Here is a 23611-nt window from a genome sequence, read left to right as displayed (position 1 = left end):
ATTTTCCTCTCTAACTCCTTCTCACATTCTCGCAATTCTATAACGGATTTTCAACCAACCTTCAACACTTTTTGTATTAGAAGCCACTTGTTGTTGACATTCCAAAAAAGCAGACTGAATTTTTAAAAAATCTTCACAAGATGCTTCTACACGTGTTTTAACTATATTCAATTCTGAACTTATCCTTTGAGCCAACTCATTCATTATAGGCTGAATGACAGCATTAACTTGTAACATTGTAATTCAGAAAAGCTCAGCCCTGCTTTCTCTGACGTAGTGGCAGAACCAGGTAATTGTAGATCCTGCTGCAACTCAACAACAGGCATTTTAACAGTCTTACTGCAGGTCTGGACTCCCAGCTATGGCACCCCAACTTCCTCAGGGGGTTGATGCTGGCCTCCCCCCACAGCTGTTGTTTTTCCAAAAAATCACAGATGAAATCGATGTCTCGGTTGGAGTGTTGCCTGAAGCCTTTCAGACAATGGAGTCGTCTTCCTGCGTGCTCCCGCCATTAAAATCGGCAGGCTGCTAGAATCGGGATCCACTACATGGGAACACGCACCTTCTTCCAGAGAATGGGTAATTCCAGTGCTATCCTTCATTTGGTGAGTAGTAGACATTTTTTTTCCAGCTCCCACAGGCAAGCTTTGTAGTTTAGGCACTGAAGAAATTGAACCTGAGGCTGTAGCAAGTTGTTTAGGCCCCAAATCTTCAGTACTTTGAAAATGTAACTTCTGCACTTGAGGTTTAATCTTTTTACCATTAATAGCCATAATAATTCCTTAATACTTTGAACTAAAATTTAAGAAGTTTAAACTTGAAAACAAAGGGTTAAAAAACAGGTACTTAAAAGTCCGGCCAGAGAGGTCAAGATTACACGTCTAGACGCTATGCCATCTTGCCACGCCCCCTGCATCCCCATCTTTATGATGGTCAGAAGCCATCTTGCCACGCCCCCTGCATCCCCATCTTTTTGATGGTCAGAAGCCATCTTGCCACGCCCCCTGCATCCCCATCTTTTTGATGGTCAGAAGCAACTGAAGGAGGCTGGGAGATGTCCCGAAGAAACTCCTGCACCAATGTCCTGAGACTAGGAGTTCAAGTTCATGTTTGTTCTCACATGTACCAAGGTTTAGTGATAAAGGTTATTTTGCAAGCACACGACTTAAACAGTTTATATATAGTACAACAAGTCACACACAATACAAAAGTGGATTGTTACATGGAGAGATCAGTTGGTGCAGAATAAATGTAATATCATTTTCCTTCTTTAAAGTTCATTCAGGAGTCTGATAAAAGCAGGAAAGAAATAGTCCTTCAAACTGGTGTGGATAATGTCACACTCATGAATCTTCTTCTTGATGGTGGGAGGAAGAGGAGAGAGTGTGGTCAGGATGGGATGAGTCTTTTAATATCTTGGCTGCTTTTCTGACCAGTGTAGTAAGGGGAGGTTCAAGAAGCTGACAGCCAGTGGAAAAAAACATGTTCCTGAACTTAGAGGTGCTGGACTTCAGCCTTCTGTGCAATCTTCCCGAAGGCAACAATGAGAAGAGGTTGTGACCAGGGTGATGGGGGCCCTTTATGTTGCTGACTGCCTACTTGAGGCAGCATCTCACAAAGAAGTCTTCAATAGATGGGTGATCAGAGCTTGTGATAGACTTCGCTATGTTCACTACTTCCTGTGTTTCTGGGCACTCAGGTGTGAGGTGTTGCACTTTGAGTGGTTAAATGTTATGAGAATGTATAGAGTGAATGGCCATGATTCTTAAAAGCATTGATGCACAGAAGGATCTGGGGTCCAGGTCCATAGCTCATTTAAAGTGGCCACGCGAATAGATAGAGGCACACGGGATGATTTCTTTCACTAGGCAGGGTATTGAGTATAAAAGTAAGGAAGTCATGTTGCAGCTATACAAAACTTTGGTCAGGCCAAATACTTGGAATACTGTGTGCAATTCTGGTCACCCTACTGCAGGAAGATATGGAAGCTTTGGAAAGGGCACATACATTTACCTTGATGTAGCCTGGTTTAGAGGGCATGGAGAAATTGGACAAACTTGGGTTGTTTTCTCTGGAGTGTAAGAGGTTGGAATCTGTCAGAGGTTTTTAAAATTATAAGAGGCATTGATAGGGTGGACAGTAAGAATCTTTACCCTGGGGTATACAAGAGGATATGCTTTTAAGGTGATGGGAAGGAACTTTAAGAGAGATGTGAGGAGAAAATATGTACCTGGAACAGGCTGCCAGCATTAGTGGTGGAAGCAGATGTAATAGTAGTGTGATAGTACAGATCTATCACCAATGTATATAGTGTATATAGTTACAGTATCTAGACTGTGCTTACAGCGATTGGCTAAGAGCTAAGCCACGCCTACTGTCTGGGCCTTAAAGGGTTGTGTCCCTAGCCAGGTCAGATCATTCCGGACTGGTCGGCCACCTGTGAAGAGCTCCTGTCTTTTGCTAATAAAAGCCTTGGTTTGGATCAACAAGTCTTTGATTCTTTCGACGAACTCTACAATTTTATTAGCAAAAATAATTTTTTTTGAAAGGGATGGAGCGTTTAACTCAGCCAGAAAAACTTGATATCGACCCACAGTCAGCTACAGCCTTCAAAGCCTTTAAGTTCTGGCTGCTGAACTTTGAAAACTTCCTGAGATTCATTCAGGTAGAGGAGGATAACCAGCGTCTAACAGCATTGCTATCTATGGTGTCCTTGAGAGTCTATGAGAACATCCAGGATGAGACCACTTACACCGCAGCCATAAAGGAACTGAAGGAACTGTATGATCAACCAATGAACAGAGTTCATGCCCGGCTCGTGCTTGCGTCGAGGAAGCAACAGCCCGGCGAGTCCAGCAGGGCATATTTACAAGTATTAAAGGCGTTGGGCAAGGACTGTAACTGCGTGGACAAAACTGCTGCCGAGATCACAAATGATCTCGTCCGGGATGCCTATGTGGCCGATCGAACGAAGTGAGGCTGCGCTTGCTCAAACAAGGGGTAGAAAAACTAGAGGACGTGGCCCGGATTGCAATCACAATGGAGGATGCAGCCTTAAAGTCAAACGAGTTCTCTAGGGACTGGACCCCTCGTTCTGATGTGAGTAGAGTGCCCTTCTACCCTACCACCCCCCCAAGATACTGACGGCCTGTCACCTGCTGCTACACTGCCCACTGCAAACCCAAAATGTTATTTCTACGGGAGGAACAAGCACAGCAGTTCCCAGTGCCCAGCAAGAAAAGCCAGGTGCCAGAAGTGCCTTAAAAAGGGCCACTTTGCTGCAGTCTGTAGGTCTAAAATGGCCGCCGGCAAACACAGTGCCTCGTGTGAAGCCCAACCACCACTATCCCATTCAAACTCTTCTTCCCCAGAGTTCTCGTCCAATGAGAGCGAGGGCTCCCCTGCACGGCAACGCCTGACGTCACGGAGACGCCGAACCTGGAAGGGGCAGCCCACCCTCGCAACCATGGTGTTGGCCCTCCTCTCGCCCCCGTACGGAACACTTGACCCGGCCTCGGTCTCGACTGTGGCAACCGCTGTTGCTGCCGCCGCCACAGCCACCCCCGCAGCCAACGCTACTGCTGCTGCTGCCCGCTCCCCGTCTGCCGCTGCCTACGCCATCGCTGATGCGGCCACCATGACCGACTGGGGACCCACCGCGGCCAACCAGGTACTCACCCTAGCGTCCATCGCTGACGACCGCCGGGGCCCGACCGCCGCCCTACCCACCGCCAACCGTGAGCAACTACAAACCCCACTACTTACCTTTCATCCGCCGACGCTGCCACAACAGCACTTCCGGGAGGTCCTCCAACTTGCTCCTCCAGCGTTGACTACATCTATTACATCATCCCGTTGCGTGACATCATCCCTTTGCGCGACATCATCATGCGGAACTCCCCTGTCAACTGCTTCAATAACACTAAACCAGCAATGCTCTCATCCCCTCACCAGAGCAATGGAACTGATTAAAGTGCATGGACACTACACTAATTGCTTATTTGACTCTGGGTCAACTGACAGTTTTATCCAGCCAGATCTGGCCCTCCGTTCGGGACTTGACATTATCCCCACTACCCAGAGAATATCATTAGCGACGAGGTCGCACTCGACCGGGATAAAGGGGTATTGCATCGCCACGCTGGAAGTACAGGGCGTAACGGTCACCCACTTCAAATTATTCGTCCTTCCCCAATTGTGTGCCCCAGTGTTGCTGGGATTAGACTTTCAGTGTCAGTTCGAACGGTGTCCCTACACTTTGGGGGACCCCACGCCCCCCTCTCGGTCTGCCATTGCCCCACCCCCGAAGCACCCAAGCAACCCGCCTCCATGCCCCGGGGCCAATCCTGCGGCCTTTCCACACTCCGGATTGCCCCGCCAGCACTCTTCGCAAACCTCACCCCTGGCTGGAAGCCTGTGGCCACCAAAAGTCGGCAATATAGTTACGAAAACAGGCAATTCATTTGGAGTGAGGTGCGTAGATTGCTGGATGAGGGCATCATCGAACCCAGTTCAAGTCCCTGGAGAGCCCAGGTGGTGGTTGTCAAGAACGGGGAAAAACTACGGATGGTGGTCGACTATAGCCAGACCATTAACCGCTTCACGCTCCTGGATGCGTACCCCCTGCCACGCATCACAGATGTAGTGAACCAGATCGCCCAATACCGCATATTCTCCACCATTGACTTACGTTCGGCCTACCACCAGCTCCCGATCCGCTGTGAGGACCGACCATTAACGGCCTTTGAAGTGAATGGGTGGCTATATCAATTTCTCAGTGTACCATTCGGGGTCACAAATGGTGTCGCGGTCTTCCAGCGGGAAATGGACCGGATGGTGGACCAGAACGGGCTAACCGCTACCTTCTCGTATCTGGACAATATCACCATCTGCGGCCACGACTCGCAGGATCACGTCGCCAACCTAGACAAATTTCTTCAAACTGCCCGTCGGCTGAACCTGACTTACAATTTGGACAAGTTTGTCTTCCGGACCACATGACTCGCTATTCTAGGTTGCATGGTGGAGAACGGGATAGTCATGCCAGATCCTGACCACATGCGTCCCATAATGGACTTACTCCCGCCCCCCCACCCCCATATTCAGAAAGCGCTCAAACGCTGCCTGGGCCTTTTCTCGTATTACGCCCAATGGGAAACACACTACGCCGACAAGGCGTGTCCTCTTATCAAGACCACCTCCAATCCCCTCTCGACCGAAGCCAGAGTGGCTTTCGATCGAATCAAATCCGACATCGCCGCTGCGATGCTGCACGCGATCGATGAGTCTGTCCCGTTTCAAGTCGAGAGCGATGCATCCGACTTTGCCCTGGCAGCCACCTTGAACCAGGCCTGTCGGCCTGTAGCCTTCTTCTCCAGAACCCTCCAGGGTCCAGAGAGTAGACACTCCTCAATCGAGAAGGAGCCCCAGGCCATAGTTGAAGCGGTGCGTCGTTGGAGACATTAGCTCGCTGGGAGGCGCTTTACACTGTTGACTGATCAACGCGTGGTCTCCTTCATGTTCAGCAACACCCAGCATGGTAAGATAAAAAAACGACAAAATCACCAGATGGAGAATCGAACTCTCCACCTTTAACTATGACATCCTGTACCGGCCTGGTAAGCTCAACGACCCGCCTGACGTGCTCTCCAGGGGGACGTACGCCAGCATACAGATGGATAGACTACAGAAACTCCATGAGGTGCTCTGTCATCCAGGGGTCACTAGGTTTGCCCACTTTGTGAAGGCGCTCAACCTACCCTACACAGTTGAGGAGATCCGCTCCATGACCCGAGTCTGTTCGGTGTGCGCTGAATGCAAGCCCCACTTCTTCCGTCCGGATAACTCCCACGTTATCAAAGCCACCTGCCCCTTCGAGCGTCTTAGCATAGACTTTAAGGGGCCTCTACCGTCGACCAACCATAACAACTACATCCTTACGGCCATCGACGAGTACTCCCGCTTCCCGTTCGCTGAGCCCTGCCCAGACACCACTGCCACCTCAGTGATACAGGCTCTTCACAGTATTTTCGCCATTTTCGGGTACCCCAATTCCATCCACAGTGATAGGGGGTCCTCATTCATGAGCGCAGAGCTGCAACAGTACCTTCTGGAGTGTGGTATCGCTTCAAGCAGGACCACAAGCTATAACCCATGCGGTAACGGCCAGGTCGAGAGGGAGAATGCCACCATATGGAGAGCGGTTACACTGGCTCTCCGGTCTAAAGGTCTCCCCACCTCTCACTGGCAGGAGGTTCTCACTAGTGCCTTACTCCATCCGCTCTCTCCTATGTACCGCAACAAATGCCACCCCCCACGAAAGGATGTTCCTTTTCCTGAGGAAATCCGAATCAGGAACCACTGTACCGGCATGGCTCACCATCCCTGGCCCCATCCTTTTGCGACGCCACGTCCAGCACTCAAAGAATGACCCCTTGGTCGACCGAGTGACTCTACTCCACGCAAACCCGCATTACGCCTACGTTGAGTTCCCAGATGGGCAGGAGGACACTGTTTCGGTACGGGACCTAGCTCAGGACGCGGTAGACCCAGCAAACCCCCCAACCCAACCTTCCCCAACTCTTTATTCCCCAGGCCCCGTGCCGCAACAGAAGGACCATCAGCACCCCAATGACCCGGGCCACCCTGCCGACAACACAACTGGGGAATAGAGCGAAGGAGCGGTCACACCCGAGGAGCCCGCTGGCGACACCACTCCAGCGACCCCAATCCCGGCACCATGGCAGTCATGCCGGATGGTCAGACCCCCTGACCTCTACAGTCCTTAACCTACCCCTTCCTTTCATTCTCTCCCTCGTTGTTTTGTTTTTTTTTCCAGGGTCAGTTCTCCAAGAAGGGGTGAATGTGATAGTACAGATCTATCATCAATGTATATAGTGTATATAGTTTACAGCGATTGGCTGAGAGCTAAGCCATGCCTACTGTGCCTACTGTCTGGGCCTTAAAGGGTTGTGTCCCTAGCCAGGTCGGATGATTCCGGACTGGTCGGCCACCTGTGAAGAGCTCCTGTCTTTTGCTAATAAAAGCCTTGGTTTGGATCAACAAGTCTTTGATTCTTTCGACGAGCTCTACAAGTAGCATTCAAGGTGCTTTGAGATAGTCACCTGAATATGAAGGGGATGGAATGATATCTATCAATGGGCAGCATGGTTAACAAAGTGATTAGCTATAACAGTGCCAGCGACCTGGGTCTGAAACCAGCGCTGTCTGTAAGGAGTTTGTACATTCTCCCTATGCCTGCATGGGTTTCCTCTGGGTGCTCCAGTTTCTTCCCACCCTTTAAAAACCTTTATATTTCGGTAGCATGGGCTTATGGCCGGAAGGTCCTGTTACCAGGCTGCACATCAAAATTGACTTTTTTTTAATATAAAGTGCAGGCAGCAGAGTCTTAGTTTGATTTGGACATTATATTAGGTGCAGAGACATGGGCCGAAAGATCTGTTTTTGTGCTGTTCTGTTCAGTTCTATGTTCTGTGTAAATAATTTGAAAATTATTAACATCGGTTTAAACTCTCACCTTCATCTACATGGCATTCTAATATTTGCTCAAATTTTGTGATTCCAAGACATCCCTAAAAGTTTGTGTACTGTAAATGCTATCAATTTGAAAGTCACAGATCTACTGTTTGGTGAGCTAGATACTGCATCAAAGTGAGGAGAATCTACTTTACAATCTACCAAGACTGAATTCTATCTTAAGCTTTGCAGGTGGCATCAAAGGTATTATATCATTTGTTGTAAGCAAGCTTAACCTCTCTGCACATGATTGATTACATTCAGAAATACATACTGAACAGCAGGTATGTTTAGTACCTCAATTACATAATGTGCTTTTCTTAAATCTAAATTTCCCATGAAATCAGAGCAATGAACAGTGGAGCACTCCACAAAAATGGGACAATTTATCAATCAGTCTAATTGTCCCATTCCATGGAAAAGATGAAGCAAACTGTTTTTAACAAGCAATTTGCCCAAAAAGCAGAAAATGCATTTAGGATTATTTCAGACCAAAATGTAATTTGCTATTTTCTAGTCTATTGAGGTAGTGGCAACCATCAAATAGTCTTTAAATGAATGGCAAATGATCATTACATGCAGCTATGAATAATGGGGCTTCCTTCCAACATCTGGGTGGAAAAAATGCTTGAGTCAGCTTTCACAACTCCCAGCTCCAGTTGAACAATGCCATGTTTAGTATAACAGAGATAGACATGAAGATAAAGATCACAGCTTACTACGGCATTATTAAGCAGCCAAAATGCTTTCAGGAAGAATACATCATTTATTCCGGATCTGATGAGCTACAAATGAAAATATTCTGAATCATTGAAATGACCTTTGTTATCAATTGGCGAATTTATTTGTAAAAGTGGTCTGAATTCTGGTTAATTGTAAATTAACCTTGTGCTCAGAAATCATAATCGCCATAAACCAAAGTCAAACAGTTCAAACAAACTGAATTATGAGAAAGAATTGGTATTTTATTAATGCTTTTTTTTTTAAACGATCAGGAGAGATTCTGAGTTACTCGAAGTACTGAAACATAAACGAGGGTTAACGTTTTAGGTTTTAAGAGACAATAGGGTTTTGGAATATTTGCTTCAGTTCTCTGACCATATGAGGCTACAACTCAGCATTGCTGAGTTGTCATCATTTGCTTATCCAATTCCTTAAACCTTAGTATCACTTCAGTCATTGAGCTACATTCCAGTCTGCTGCACAAGCTGTGGTGAAGCTGGGATGGAGAACCCTTACCCTGATGATCACTGAAAGTACATCTTTCTCCTTAGTTATCATCAAATATTTCTACTTCTGTATCCAAAACCTTCATTATTTTCTCCATTTGAATTAAATGGGCAAAAAATTATAGTCAAAAACCCACAATCTCTGTAAAAAAATTTGTCTTGTAAGTCAAACCTGCTAATTATAAATAATAAAACAGTAATTCTAGCATCAAAGAATGAGATACAGTAAAAAAAAACATATGCACTTTAACTCTCCTCTTTCTCTTGTCCAATTTAACAGTATGGATAATCCCAAACATGTTGTGATGTGAAATTACACTTTTTGGCCTTAATTATTTTCCATATGTTTATAGATCTTCAAATGATCCCCTCCTCAAAATACTGTAACCTTCTTTCATCAGTAAACCCTATAATAGTAATCTTTGTGGTTGCCAAATATCTTTTAAAGCTATGCTTCGGAGCCAGTGCTGAAAACTTGAGATAGTCTAAGGGTACACAAGTTGGCGCAAGAGAAAATCCACAGGCCACCAGAATTTTAGAAACTGGTTGTCAATAGCTATTCAATAATTATATTAACAACTGTATTCTTAATTAAAGATTTAGTGTCACAATGTCAATGTCATAGGGTTGTGCAGCAAAGAAATCTGGTTCACATCCATTGACACTAATCCTATTGCCCACATTAGGTCTATATAGTTCTATGCTTTGTCCTTTAAACGTAGTGATTGTATCATTTGAATAACTGAAAATAATGGTAAATTGATGAATCAACTAAGAGAAGCAGGTGCAACCAAGAGGGACATCTCAAACCAGGACCCTTTTTCAAGACATGAGAAAGGGTCCCAACCCAAAATGTTGACTGTCCATTTCTCTCGGTGTGTGTTGCCTGACCTGCCAAGGCCCTCTAGCTTCTCTTTGTTTGCTCAAGACTAGCAGCTTCTTGTGTCTCAATTGATGTCTGCACTGGTTTTGTCACAGCTAAATAAATATGATTTGGAGCATGGATTTTTCGGGCTCTTATTTTGACATTGTGGTCATGGCAGTGCCCTTACACAGAGATAGGATGAAAAGGAAGATATGATCATGTTCATTGAAAGTGATCAGAAGGAGCTTTCCTCTCTTTTTTCTCTACCTTTCCCTCTCCCTCATACTCCTGATCCCCAAATGCCTGGGATATCCAGCCTTACTGGAGTCAAGAGCCAAAAGATTAATTGATAACTTTTATGTCCCAATTGCCACCGTCTGATTAAATAGAGTGGTTCATATATGGAAAGCAAATGAGAAATTAAAGTATCATGACTAGTTCCTTGATACTGGGTTGTAACCAATCTGATATGACAATAATGTTACATTCAGGGAGTGAAAACTCTTGCTGAGTGATATATCATGGTAGAATCTGGCTACCAGATCTAAGCCCAACAGGTCTGAGCTGTATATTCCAATGAGGCACATCATTTTGGGTCAGTGCAGTCAACCTCTGACTAATAAATTCATTAATTTATCCAAGGCAGGATAAATCACACAATATTACTGGCTTGAACAGAAAATCTCTCATCATTAATTTGGCTTGGTTTGGTTGTACCAATGATTTGGAATTCCTGGTTGGAAATAATGCACAATTTCAGAAAAGAATGAGGTAAATACTAAAGCAAAAAGTTAGCAGGGTGATGGTGGGGGGATAGTAGGGGGGAAGACTTGCAAAGAGATCAGGATTTCTTTTACTAGAAAGCAGAACAGGCTCAATCCCCAAATGAACTGCTTGGCCTGCTGACTTTCTCCAGCTTTGAGTTTTCACTTCAACCACGGTGTCTGCAGATTTTTGTGTTTTACTTCCATGCCCAAATAGTCTCCTTTGGTGCTTAAATAATTCTATGATTAAAGTTCTATTTATATAAATGAGGTCTGCATAAGGTACAAAATACTGTAATAACAACCGTTGTGTCATTCTCAACAGTCACCTACTTATTCCTCAACCAGTCTGTCACATGAAAATAATCAAGCAATGCATAATCCCGTCATTCTTTTTTTCAGCCAGTTAGCTGCCTTTGGGAATCAGCATTAGAAAGACCTCTTATTGGAGTCAACAGTCTTCATTTTCAGGAGTTCAATGGCTCGTTGGAACTGATAGCAGCCAACAAAATCTGGACTTCACCTCATTCCAAATGGCTCTTTTGTAGACACATGGGTACTTGCAATACTAACAATGCATCAAACAATAACATTTGTGCAAATGCTTCAAGTTAAAGCTCAGCTACTATAGTCACAGGGTATAAATCACAAAATTCTGTAGACACTGTGGTTGAAGTAAAAGTACAAAATGCTGGAGAAGCTCAGCATGTCAAACAGTGTCCTTTATGTAGCACATGTAGAAATACATAACCTTTTAGTTCAGATGCCTCCCAGCATTCTCTCATACCTTGATGAAGGGCTCAAGGCCAAAACGGCAGTTACGTATCTTTACTTTTGCTACATAAAGGACACTGTTTGACCTGCTTAGCTTCTCCAGCATTTTGGTTTTTTTTTTAATATTCACAGGGTTTGTACAGGAAATAGATGTCATGTAGCTGTGAAATTTACATGACTGATCTAAATGCCAATTCCATGGTCCTAATCTTTTTTTTCATGGTCTTGCCTTTGCATTGAACTTCTGCCATTTCCTGGGCACCTCCAGCAGTTCCAGCGAAGAGCAATCTCTCTTGTAGTGGAATGTTAATGAAAGTGGGCATTTTGTGTCTCATTCCAGCCAGTAACTGAAACACTATAATCACTTATATTCTGCAAGTATACCTTCAATCGAGATATTTTTTATCCAATCTCAGATTCTAATAGTTTAAGTGGACTAGCTCAAAATACAGTCAATGCCTTGCTGTATACACCTAAAAATTAATATAAGTCTTTACTATGATGGAATAGCTTAGTGGCTTGAAGTAAATTAGTTCAAAGAGATATGTGGATTCAAATATTATCACAATGTTTGCTATTTTGCTATACTTTTTGAGTAAAATCAACCCTTTGAATATTTTAAGCTTTACCACCAAGACAGTGAAAGATATTGATGAATGCAGAAGACCAATATCCTGATGTTAAGAACTAATCCAAAGAACAGATCAGAAGACAAGGTTTTAATTTTTGCTGCTTGGCTTTTTCTTAGAAATGCTTTTCTCCCTGTTCCAGTACAAGTTATAGTGTTGGAACTAACTGAATGAAGCTGTGCATTCCCATACAATTCTAACCTCAAATGAGAGAAACTGTAAAATGATAAGCATGCATTTTGAAACATGAATGCTTTCTCATAGAAATTTTTTTTGGCAGGTTAGCCAGAGTAGATAATAATTCCCACTCACCACACTTCCTGTGTTTTCAGTTCCCGGGGAGCTACAATTGTTGAAAGTCAGATTTGAATTGTTGAATCATGGCCACTTAAGAGCTGCTTTAGACTCTCGGACACAGAATTTTTTTTTAATTATAGAGATTGTAAAATACAATGACATAATACTTACAATGAAGTAGGCCACCAGGGCTCCCTGCACAAAGCCAGCCAAAACATCTGTGGGATGATGTTTATGGTCTGAGACACGAGACAGGCCAGTGTAGAAAGCCATCATCACCAGTGTGAACTGGAGCAGGGGTCGAAGGAGTCGGCCTCCTCTCCACGTGAAACGGGCCTGTAGATAAAACTGGAGAAACAAAGAAAGGGGCATTCAGTTTTTGAAGTGTGTGTTGCTTTTGCTAACATTTGTCATTATTTTAGCATAATCCTAAAAATAGACAATAAACACATAAAACTGCTGTAGAGTCTCAGGCTGAAATGTCATCTATCCCTCTGCTTCCATTGATGCTGCCTTACCCACTGAGTTCTTCCAGCAGTTTGTTTTAACTCCAATTCTAGCATCTGTAGTCCTGTTCTTATTTATATGGCTATAAGAATTAATTTTTTTTAAATTTAAATGTTTTATTTTTTTTATTTAGACATACAGTACAGTAACAGGCCATTTCGACCCACGGATCTGTGCCACCCAATTTACACCTCATTAACCTACACCCCTGGTACATTTTGAATGATGGAAGGAAACTGGAGCCCCCAGAGAAAGCCCACCTCAGACACAGGGACAACGTACCTTACAGACTGTGTCGGATTTGAACCCCAGTCCAGTCCCAATCGCTGACGCCGTAAAGGCGTTGCGCTAATCATTGCACCAGCCAAGCATGGTAAAGTTAACCTGATTGAATTCTCACACAAGAAATTTTCTCACTGCACCAAGTATAATGTGACAAATAAACTTAAACTAAAAAAAATCTTGCACGAATACTGCTGTTGTAAAACAAAATAACTTGCTGGATATTCAATAGTGTACTCATCAAGATAAATAATATTTCAAACCTTTAATTTTTTTTTTTTTAATTTTATTTGTATTTACTCTCAGTAGTTCGAGATTTTTTCTGAATTCACTTATTTTTTAATTGAAAGCAGCTCAAAAGAGAGATTCTATTAACAGATACAGCATTAATTAATAGATACAGCACAGAAACAGGCCCTTCAATCTGCAAGTTTGCACCATGAGCTCAGATCTTATACCACTTATTTATTTGTCTTCTGATATTCTTATAAATTCCCTCCAGATTCCACCACTCACATACACACAGGGGGCATTTTACAATTAACCTATCAGCCAACATGTCTTTGGAAAATGGGAAGAAACCAAAGCACCTGGAGGAAACCCTCACAGTCACAGGAAATACATGCAAACTCCATACACACAGCACCCAAGATTAGGATTGAACCCAGGTCTCTATGTACTATTTACACCACTGTGCCCCCCTAATTCAAATGTTCCTCCTGCTATTCAGATTTCAGATTCAGATTTCAGGTTTATTGTCAGCATACATACATGACTTCATATAAAACTCTGAGATTCCTTTTCTGCAGACATGGCAGAATTACCACTGATTGGTAAAGAAAAAAATAAACTGTACATAGGGTAAACACATGGAGAAATAAAAGAACTGTAAACAAATAATGAATGTAAACAAACTGACTGCAATACAGAGAGAACAAAAGAAAATCAATAAAGTACAGTCTGTTCTGAGCCTGGTGGTGCAATTATTATGGCACCTATACCTCTTTTCTGATGGCAGCAGTGAGAACAGAGCATGTGCTGGGTGGTGTGGGTCTTTGATGATTGCTGATGCCCTCTGACAGCAGGGTTACCTATAGATAATAGTGGGGAGAGTTTTACCTGTGATGTCCTGGGCTTTGTCCACTATCTTTTGAAGGGCTTTATGTTCAGGGGTATTGGTGTCCCCATACCAGACCATGATGCAGCTGTACAGCACATTTTTCACCACACCTCTGTAGAAAATTGCAAGGGTTTCTGGTGTCATACCAAACCTCCGCAAACTCCTGAGGAAGTAGAGGCACTGACGTGCTTTCTTCATGATGCCATTGATATGTTGGGACCAGGGAAGATCCACCAAGATATTGACTCCCAAGAATTTAAATTTGTTCACCCTCTCCACCTCTGATCCCCCAGTGATCACTGGATTATATATCTCTGGCTTTCCATTCCTGAAGTCAACAATCAGCTGCATAGTTTTGGTGACACTGAGTGCAAGGTTGTTGTTCGTACACCATTCAGCCAAGTTTTCAATCTCCATTCTGTGTGCTGACTCATCCCCTTCCTTTACACAACCCACTATTGTGGTATCGTCAGCAAATTTGTAGATGGTGTTGTTGTCGTACCAAGCCACACAGTCGTAGGTGTAAAATGAGTAGAGCATGAAGATAAAAACACAGCCCTGTGGTGCTCCAGTACTGAATGAGATTGTGGAGGAGAAGTTCTTGGCAATCTTCACTGATTGTGGTCTGGAGGTGAGGAAATCCATGATCCAATTCCACAGTGAGGCGTTGAGTTCCAGGTCTTGGAGTTTGCTGATCAGTTTTGAGGGGATGATGGTGTTAAATGCCGAACTGTAGTCGATAAAGAGCTTCCTAATGTATGCATCGTTGCTGCCCAGGTGTTCCAGGGCTGCCTTGGTGTATCCAGTTACCAAGATTATATTTATCAAATATAGGACTCCATTGTTTTCATGTTGAGTCTTACACTATTATGAAAGTAGCATGCATGGTAAGAGTTGTTGATATAACTTTCATGGTTCAAGCTCTGAATACATCTGTGCTGTGTTCTACTATTGTCTTTGCTTACATGAAAATAATTCACACCTCATTTGATAATTCATTTTCCTTTCTCCTCCTCACCCGTCCAAACAATTTCTCATATTTTTGGGCAAGATCTCTGCTCTACTAATCAGTTCCATGACTGACCGACTTGCAGAGTGTATGACAGATTCTTCTGGCTTCAAAAATGTTTCACCCTGGAGACAGATCATTCCATTCTTATGCATTCTATAAACATCTCCAAAATTATATTCAGATACAATTCAGATGTTGGTGATGCCAGAATTAGAAACCAGGTTGGATTAATTATTCTTTATTAACAAACACGTAATTTAAGCAAGAAGTGCCAAGCCTTAGCTATGTCATTGAAGTAATCATAAATTCTAAAGGAAATGTTAATCACTGTAAACCACACTTTGAAGTACTCATAGTTAATGGGACAGAAATGTTCTGAAACGTTGTTCAAATTTAACTCCAAGAACACCAAGGACATTATTTAGCATTATTCCAAACTGGAGACCATAACCTTCGAGTTTTGATGTTCCTGGGTGTACCAAGGAACATGTGCAATGTGTAGTATTAAAGCAAGCAAATACCATTTGTAGAACTGCAACAGATATTTCTGACATCTTACTATAAAGTGGTTTTTACAGTCAATTCCTGTTTACATCGTTGAAGTGTTTCAAGTCCATATAAAATAGATAACGTTTAATTTTAAAAAAAAACATGATCTGGACCACACAAAATTTATCACACCATGGAACAATCCTCTTCTTTTCTGAAGCACGAGCCTGTTAAGTGCATACTTTCTATTTTCTTTCTGTTACATGCTTAACAGAAATATTCTCTTCAAAACTACATTTTCTGTAATACATTTATTAAGAACATTTTAGCCCTCAAAACATGTATTTTGTAAAAATTAGTCTTGAACACATCAAAAGGAACAAAGAATTTGTGAAGAACAGTAAGGACATAAGAACAAAAGAAATAGGAGCAGGACTAGGCCATCCAGCCCATCAAGCCTTCAGTTCAATGTGATCATGGCTTCACCTGCATGCCTTTCCCCCATATCCCTTAATTCACTTACAATGTAGGAATCAATCCAACTTTGTCTTAAATATATTTACAGAGGTCACCTCCGCTGCTTCAATGAATTACTCTGGGAAAAGCAATTCCTCCTCATCTCTGTCCTAAATTTACTACCCTAAATCTTAAGACTATGTCCCCTAGATCTGGTCTCCCCTACCAATGCTACCAATGTAAGCAATTTACCTACCTCAATCTCATCTATGCCTTTCATAATTGTATAGGTTTCTATAAGATCCTCACTCATTCTTCTAAACTCCAGCGAGTACAGTTCCAGATGCCTCAACCTATTCTCATATGCCAACCCCTTCATCCCTGGAATCAACTCCTGACCATGGAACCCTACAGCACAAAAAACAGGCTATTCAGCCCTTCTAGTCTTTGCCATCCATTATTCCACTAGTCCCATTGACCTGCTCCCATCCATCGTCCTCCAGACATCTCCCATTCATGTATCTATCCAATTTATTCTTAAAATTTAAGATCAAGCGCACAATCACCACATCAGATGGCAGCTGATTCCACATTCCCGCAACTCTCTGAGTGAAGAACTTCCCCTAATGTTCCCTCTAAACCTTTTCCCCAATCTAAGTGGAAAAAGGCTACTCGCATCCACTGCCTATACCTCCCATAATCTTGTAAACCTCTATCAAATCTCCTATTATTCTTCTTCACTCCAAGAAATAAAGTCCTAACCTTTCTTTCCCTGTAACTCAACTCCTGAAGACCCAGCAACATCCTCATAAATCTTCTCTGTACCCTTTCAATCTTATTGATATTCTTTTCCTGTAGTTAGGTGACCAGAACAGCACACAGCATTCCACATTTGGCCTCACCATCATCTTAAACAACTTTAACCTAATGTCCCAACAACTATACTCAATACTTGTGATTTATAAAGGCCAAGATGCCAAAAGCTTTCTTTACAACCCAGTCCACCATCAATGCCACTTTCAGGGAACAATGTATCTGTATTCCCAGATCTCTTTGCTCCTCTGCACTCCTCAGTGCCCTACCATTTACTGTGTATGTTCTACCTTAGTTTGCCCTTCCAAAAAACAACACTTCACACTTGTCTGCATTGAACTCCATCTGCCATTTTTTGCCCCATTCTCCCAGTTGGTCCAGATCCCTCTCCAAGCTTTGAAAATCTTCCTCACTGTCCACAATGCCTCCAATCTTTGTGTCATCAGCAAATTTGCTGATCTAATTTGCCACATTATCATCCAGATCATTGATATAGACAACAAACGACAATGGTCCCAGCACCAATCCCTGGGGCAAACCACTAGTCCAGTCTGAGAAGCAACTATCCACTACCATTCCCCCACATAACCAATTTCAAATCCAGTTTGTAACCTCTCCACGGATATCTAGTGTCTTAACCTTCTGAACTAACTTCCCATGTGGGACCTTGTCAAAGGCTTTACTAAAGTCCAAGTAGACAATATCCACAGCCATTCCTTCATCTACCCTCTTGGTAATCTTCTCAAAAAACTCTACAAGACTCATTAAAGACCTACCATGCACAAAACCATGCTGACTGTCTTTAATCAGCCCATGGCTGCCCAAATACCTATATATCCAATCTCTCAGAACTCCTTCCAATAATTTTCCTACTACTTATGTCAGGTTCACTGGTCTATAGTTACCTGGTTTATTTTTAGAGCCTTTTTTTTAGACAGGGACAACATGAGCTATCCTCCAATCCTCTGACACCTCACCCGCGGCTAGACATATTAAATATATCTGCCAGGGCCCCTGCAATTTCTACACTAGTCTCCCTCAAGTTCTGAGGGAATAACATATCCAGCCCTGGGGATTTATCTACCTTTATTCACTGTAAGGCAGCAAGCACCTCCTCCTCCTTAATCTCCATATGTTCCATGACATTACTTCCTTCCTTATGCAATATGCAGTTTCCTGAGTAAATACTGATGCAAAAAAACGGTTTAAGATCTCCCCCATTACATGAGGCTCCACATATATTTGACCACTCTGATCCTCTCGGGGTCCTATTTTGTCCCTTACTCTTAATATCTTTTTACTTAATATCCATATCCTTTTTCTCAATAAACTTCCAGAAACCCTTCAGGTTTACCTTCACATTATCTGCCATAACAACCTCTTCTTTTTGCCTTTCTGATTTCCTTCTTGAGTTTTTTCTTGCATTTTCTATACTCTTCAAGCTCCTTGTTGCCTATACCACCTCCTCCTCCTTCTCCTTCTTCTTCTTCTCCTCCTCCTTCTTCTTCTTCTTCTTCTCCTCCTCCTCCTTCTCCTTCACCAGATTGCCAATGTCCCTTTAAAACCAGGGTCCCCTATGTCTCTTAACTTTTTCTTTAATCCCAACAAGAACAGTACAAACTCTGCACTCTCAAAATTTCTCCACTTACTTAACACACCCTTGCCAGAAAACAACATATCCCAATCCACTCTTCCTAGATTCTTTCTCATTTCCACAAAATTTTCCTTCCTCCAATTTAGAATCCCAACATGAGGACAGACTTATCCTTTTCCATAATTAACTTGAAGCTAATTACATTACGGTCATGACAAAATGTTCACCTCCACATACATCTGTCACCTGATCTGTCTTGTTTCCAAGTACTCCATCCTCTCTGGTTAGTATCTCTATATTTTGATTTAGAAAACTTTACTGAAGACATTTGACAAACTCCAGGCCATCCAACCCTTTCACTGTGTGGGAGTCCAAGTCAATATTTGGAAAGTTAAAATCTCCAACTCTCACAACTTTCTGCTTCTTATATCTGTCTGCTACCTCTCTACAAATTTTCTCCTCCAATTCTCTCTGACTATTGGGCAGTCTATAATACAAACCTATCAGTGTGGTCACACCTTTCCCGTTCCTCAACTCGACCCATATGGCCTCTGTGGACAAACCCTCCTGACTGTGCTGACTTCACACAGGTGAGATATTTCCCCCTTTCATTCCCTTCCCTTTTCATCTCTCTTCCTCTATCACATCTGAAGCAACAGAACCTTGGAACATTAAGATGCCAGTCCTGCTCCTCCTGCAACCAAATTTCACTAATAGCAATAATGTAATCCCACATGTCAATCCATGCCCTAAGATCGTCAGTCTTTCTAACAATACATCTTGCATTAAAAATAATGCACCTGAAAACATTTCTATCACGTACAAACCTTTGATTTCTGTCTTTAAGTGCAGTCCTCTCATGACCTTTATCCCCCTCCTCTCACTACCTGCTCTAACATTCTGGTTCCCCTCCCCCTGCAAATCTAATTTAAACCCATTGAGGCAAGAGAAACAAACCTACCCGCAAGGATATTAATCCCCTTCCAGTTCAGATGCAATCTGTCCCATTGGTTCAGATCCCACCTCCCCTGGAACAGAGCCCAGTGATGCCTTCTGTACCACACAATGTCCTCAGCCATGTGTTAAGCTGCTTTATCATCCTATTTCTAATCTCTCCAGCATATGGCACAGTAAGCAATCCTGAGATCGCTACCCTGGAGGTCCTCTTCTTCAACCTATCACCTAATTCCCTGAACTCTCTTTGCAAGACCTCCTCACCCTTCCTACCTGTCATTGATCCCTGCGTGGACCACGACATCTGGCTGATCACCTTCCCATCTAAGAATGTCATGAGCTCGATCTGAGATGTCGTGGACCCCGGCAACATACCATCCGGGATTCACAATCCCCTCCACAGAACCTCTCATCTGTCTTCCTAATTCTGGAATCCCCTATCACTACAGGTAGCCTCTTTTTACCCTTCCCTTCTTTGCCACAGCACCAGGCTCCATGCCAGAGACCAGATTGCCATGGCTTGTACTCAGTAGGTCATCCCCCTGAACAGTATCCAAAACGGTATACTTGTTTTTCTGGGGGACACCCACTAGGGGGCCTTAGTCTGCCTGTTTGTTCCCTCTCCCTCTCCTAACTGTAACCCATCTACACGCTCCCTGTCTCCTAGTGAAGTAGTGTACATGTAACTCCTATCACACCTACTGCCGCCTGAAGGCTCCAGACTTTATCTAACTCCTGCTCCAAACCCTTAACACATCTTGTCAGGAGCATCAGAAAAATAAATATGGCAGTGCTGCCGGACCCTGCTGTAACGGCAGCGCTGCCACAATTTCAGACACATGGAGAGCAGGGAGTAAAGACAAAATGCCTCCGTGGGGTCCAACCTCCCAGCCTGTTAAAGGAGCCGATGGTAGTTTTATTTAAAACCCGCGACCTCAGGGTCTGCACCTAAGATGGCAATGCCTATGATTGGCCACAGCCACAAGAGGTTGCAGACTCAGAGGAAACAGTCTCATTGGGCTGTTTGATTCCCCTGTCTGAGAAGGAGAAGCAGAGGAAATGACCCCCAGAACAGTGACCATAGTGGCAGACCAATGAGGGATTTTGTGGCTGAGAAACATGCAGGTGGTGGCCTGTTGGTGAATCAAGGAGAAGTATCCATGCAGGCTGTGGGCTGCTGGCGACTGTGGTCAAGGGACTTGCATCAGGTGGTGAGCTGTTGGAGACTGGCTCGAGACTGGATGAAGGGATGCCAGGCATCAGAACTGGGATGTGGGAGGGTGCCGACAGCGCAGAAAGGTTTCTAATCACATTGGAGGTTCGGATCTGGACCTCAGGTTGTCAATGGTTTGAACAAGACTCTGTGTGGCTGCAGAGGCTGGAGGAGTGCTGAATGTGACTCTGGTGGAACTCTCTTTTGCTTCTCTTTCTCTGTCTGTAGGAGGTCCTTCAAGCAAATTCTGCTGATGGTGAATCTGTCCACCTTACCCAGCAGACAAAAGGCAATTTTGTGTAATATGACACTGTGTTTATCACATCACAATAAATTGAATCTTGAACCTCCTCTGCACCGCCTCCAGAGCCAGTGCATTCTTCCTCAAGAGAGGAGACCAGAACTGCACACAGTTCTCCAGATGTGGTCTCACCTGTACTTTGTACAGTTGCAGCCTAACCTCCCTGATCTTAAATTCAATCCTTCTAACATTCCATTTGCCTTCACCTGCACACAAACCTTTTGCGGTTTATGCACAAATACTCCCAAGTACTTCTGCAAATACAAGCATCTCCCAGACCACTGCCCTCTCACTTAACCTATCTATATCTCTTTGCACTCTCTGTATCCTCTGCACAATTTGCTTTTCCATTCAATTTAGTGTCATCAGCACTCTGACCCCTCTTCCAGATTGTTAATGTACACTGTTAACAGTTGCAGGCCCAGCACCAATCCCTGCAACACCCTGCTCACCACCAATTGCCAACCCAAAAACACCCCTGCAGCCCAGCTTTCTGCTTTCCATTGGTTAATGCTAATACATCACCCCCAATTCCATGCATTCTTATCTTCTGTAAAAGTCTTTTATATGGCACCTTATTGAACGCCTTCTGAAAATTCAAGTATACAAAGTCCATCTGCTACCCTCTATTTACCATGCTTGTTATATCCTCAAAGAACTCCAGTAAGGTTAGCAACAAGGAATGTCTATATACATTGTTCATAGATGAATGAAATTTGAAGATAGATTGTAACTTAATCGAATTAGAATTTACACCTGACCAAGATAATACTCAAAAAAAGATGGCAATTTTAAGTCGCCCTGAATACTAATTTGACCTTATTAGAGTTGGATGGTTGATCTCACGGAGCAGTGAAAAAAAGCAACAGAATCATAGAATAGATTGGTTTCCCAAAGTCCTATCTCCACGACTGAGCCATTGTTCATTGTTGGAAATCAAACAGCCCAATGAGACAGTTGAGATCATTGCTAAAAAACACATGTCATTGAACTCTCACACAATAGCTAACAGCAGTCCTGATTGAGAACTGGAACCAAGTTCCATATCTTTACATCAAGTGCTTGGTTTAGTGAAACCTGAGAATAATGGTAGTCCTTGAAGCTAAGATTGAGTAACCAAGCTTCCTGAAATGGATGAATACTGATGACCTCAGTAAAGTGCCTAACCTCCTAGAGTATTTTCTTATTAGTCCGATAATATATTTTTGCAGATACTGTAAATATTGAAACAAAAGATCATTTGCAATGCAAGATCTTGGAACATTCCTTTTGGGTGGCACTGTTATTAAATACCGGGGTATTACTGTCTTAATGTGGCCAATTTGCAATACAAGTTACCCACCATTATTAACTTACTTGGCTGTAATTGCAGATTGTAATAGTGAGAAAGAAGAAGAACAAAACGTACCCTCCAACAGACAGATTCACACAAAAAGAAAAGAAGCAGTTTTGGTATTTACTTTATTGAAACTGGAAGTTAAAGCATGTCAAATCAAGCATGAGCTTTCGGTCAGTTCCACCAAGGCTTTGTATTCATATCAGTCCCAAGTTCAGTCTAGCTTTTTTAGCACACTTGAGTTATGAAGAACTGCTATCCATGTTCATACAAACACTCCGAATAAAACTTAACTACAATTGGACAGAAATTATCAAAGTGTCACAAAAATCTTTGGTGCTGTGTGAAATTTACAGGCTCTCTCCATAACCATGTGGTTTCTTCCCTAGTGCTCCAGTTTCCTCCTACGTCCCAAAGGTATGTTGATATGTTAACTGGACACTGCAAATTACCCCCAGAGAAGGTTAGTGGCAAGAGAATCGGGGTCAAGTTCATTAGATGTGGATACGCAACAAGGAAATATGCAGACGAGTGGGACTGATGGGATTGCTCTAAGAGCTGGCATAAACTTATTAAGTTAAATATGTCCCCTTCTGTGTCAGACAAAAATATTAGTAATATCAAAATGAGGGAAGAAATAGCTTGCATTCCTAGAAAATCTGAAGCAGGTGCGACAGCCCCTTTGCATATGCTAATATGGCAGCAAACATTAATTTTAGGACACATTAGGGAATTTGAATACTTGTTGACCTGCTCCCTCATCTTCCTTTGATGGTTACAAGTACTGACAACTCATTTAAATTATCCAGATTATTATTGGGCCTCCCACATGCTTTGTCAATGCAGGCGAAACATTTTTGTTTGCCTTTGCTTTGTGCTTTAGGATTTTCTTTGGCTTGGCTTCGCGGACGAAGATTTATGGAGGGGGTAAAAAGTCCACGTCAGCTGCAGGCTCGTTTGTGGCTGACAAGTCCGATGCGGGACAGGCAGACACGATTGCAGCGGTTGCAAGGGAAAATTGGTTGGTTGGGGTTGGGTTTTTCCTCCTTTGCCTTTTGTCAGTGAGGTGGGCTCTGCGGTCTTCTTCAAAGGAGGTTGCTGCCCGCCAAACTGTGAGGCGCCAAGATGCACGGTTTGAGGCGTTATCAGCCCACTGGCGGTGGTCAATGTGGCAGGCACCAAGAGATTTCTTTAGGCAGTCCTTGTACCTTTTCTTTGGTGCCCCTCTGTCACGGTGGCCAGTGGAGAGCTCGCCATATAACACGATCTTGGGAAGGCGATGGTCCTCCATTCTGGAGACGTGACCCATCCAGCGCAGCTGGATCTTCAGCAGCGTGGACTCGATGCTGTCGACCTCTGCCATCTCGAGTACTTCGACGTTAGGGGTGTAAGCGCTCCAATGGATGTTGAGGATGGAGCGGAGACAATGCTGGTGGAAGC

The 23611-nt window shown here is 43.4% G+C and overlaps 1 protein-coding gene across 2 annotated transcripts in view; it reads right to left on the bottom strand.

Moving 5' to 3' along the window:
• plpp3 (phospholipid phosphatase 3) overlaps positions 1 to 23611 on the bottom strand; it is a 169454-nt gene that overhangs the window by 5485 nt on the left and 140358 nt on the right. For both annotated transcript variants that reach the window (XM_069938791.1, XM_069938792.1), the window contains exon 5: positions 12266 to 12442. In XM_069938791.1, the coding sequence (XP_069794892.1) occupies positions 12266 to 12442 (177 nt within the window). The remainder of the gene's footprint in view (positions 1 to 12265; positions 12443 to 23611) is intronic.

Source organism: Narcine bancroftii, chromosome 5 (genome assembly GCF_036971445.1).
Source record: "Narcine bancroftii isolate sNarBan1 chromosome 5, sNarBan1.hap1, whole genome shotgun sequence".
In the NCBI taxonomy this organism is placed as follows: domain Eukaryota; kingdom Metazoa; phylum Chordata; class Chondrichthyes; order Torpediniformes; family Narcinidae; genus Narcine; species Narcine bancroftii.
Note: the sequence above shows the minus strand (reverse complement) of the source record. Positions and strands in the feature narration are given on the sequence as shown.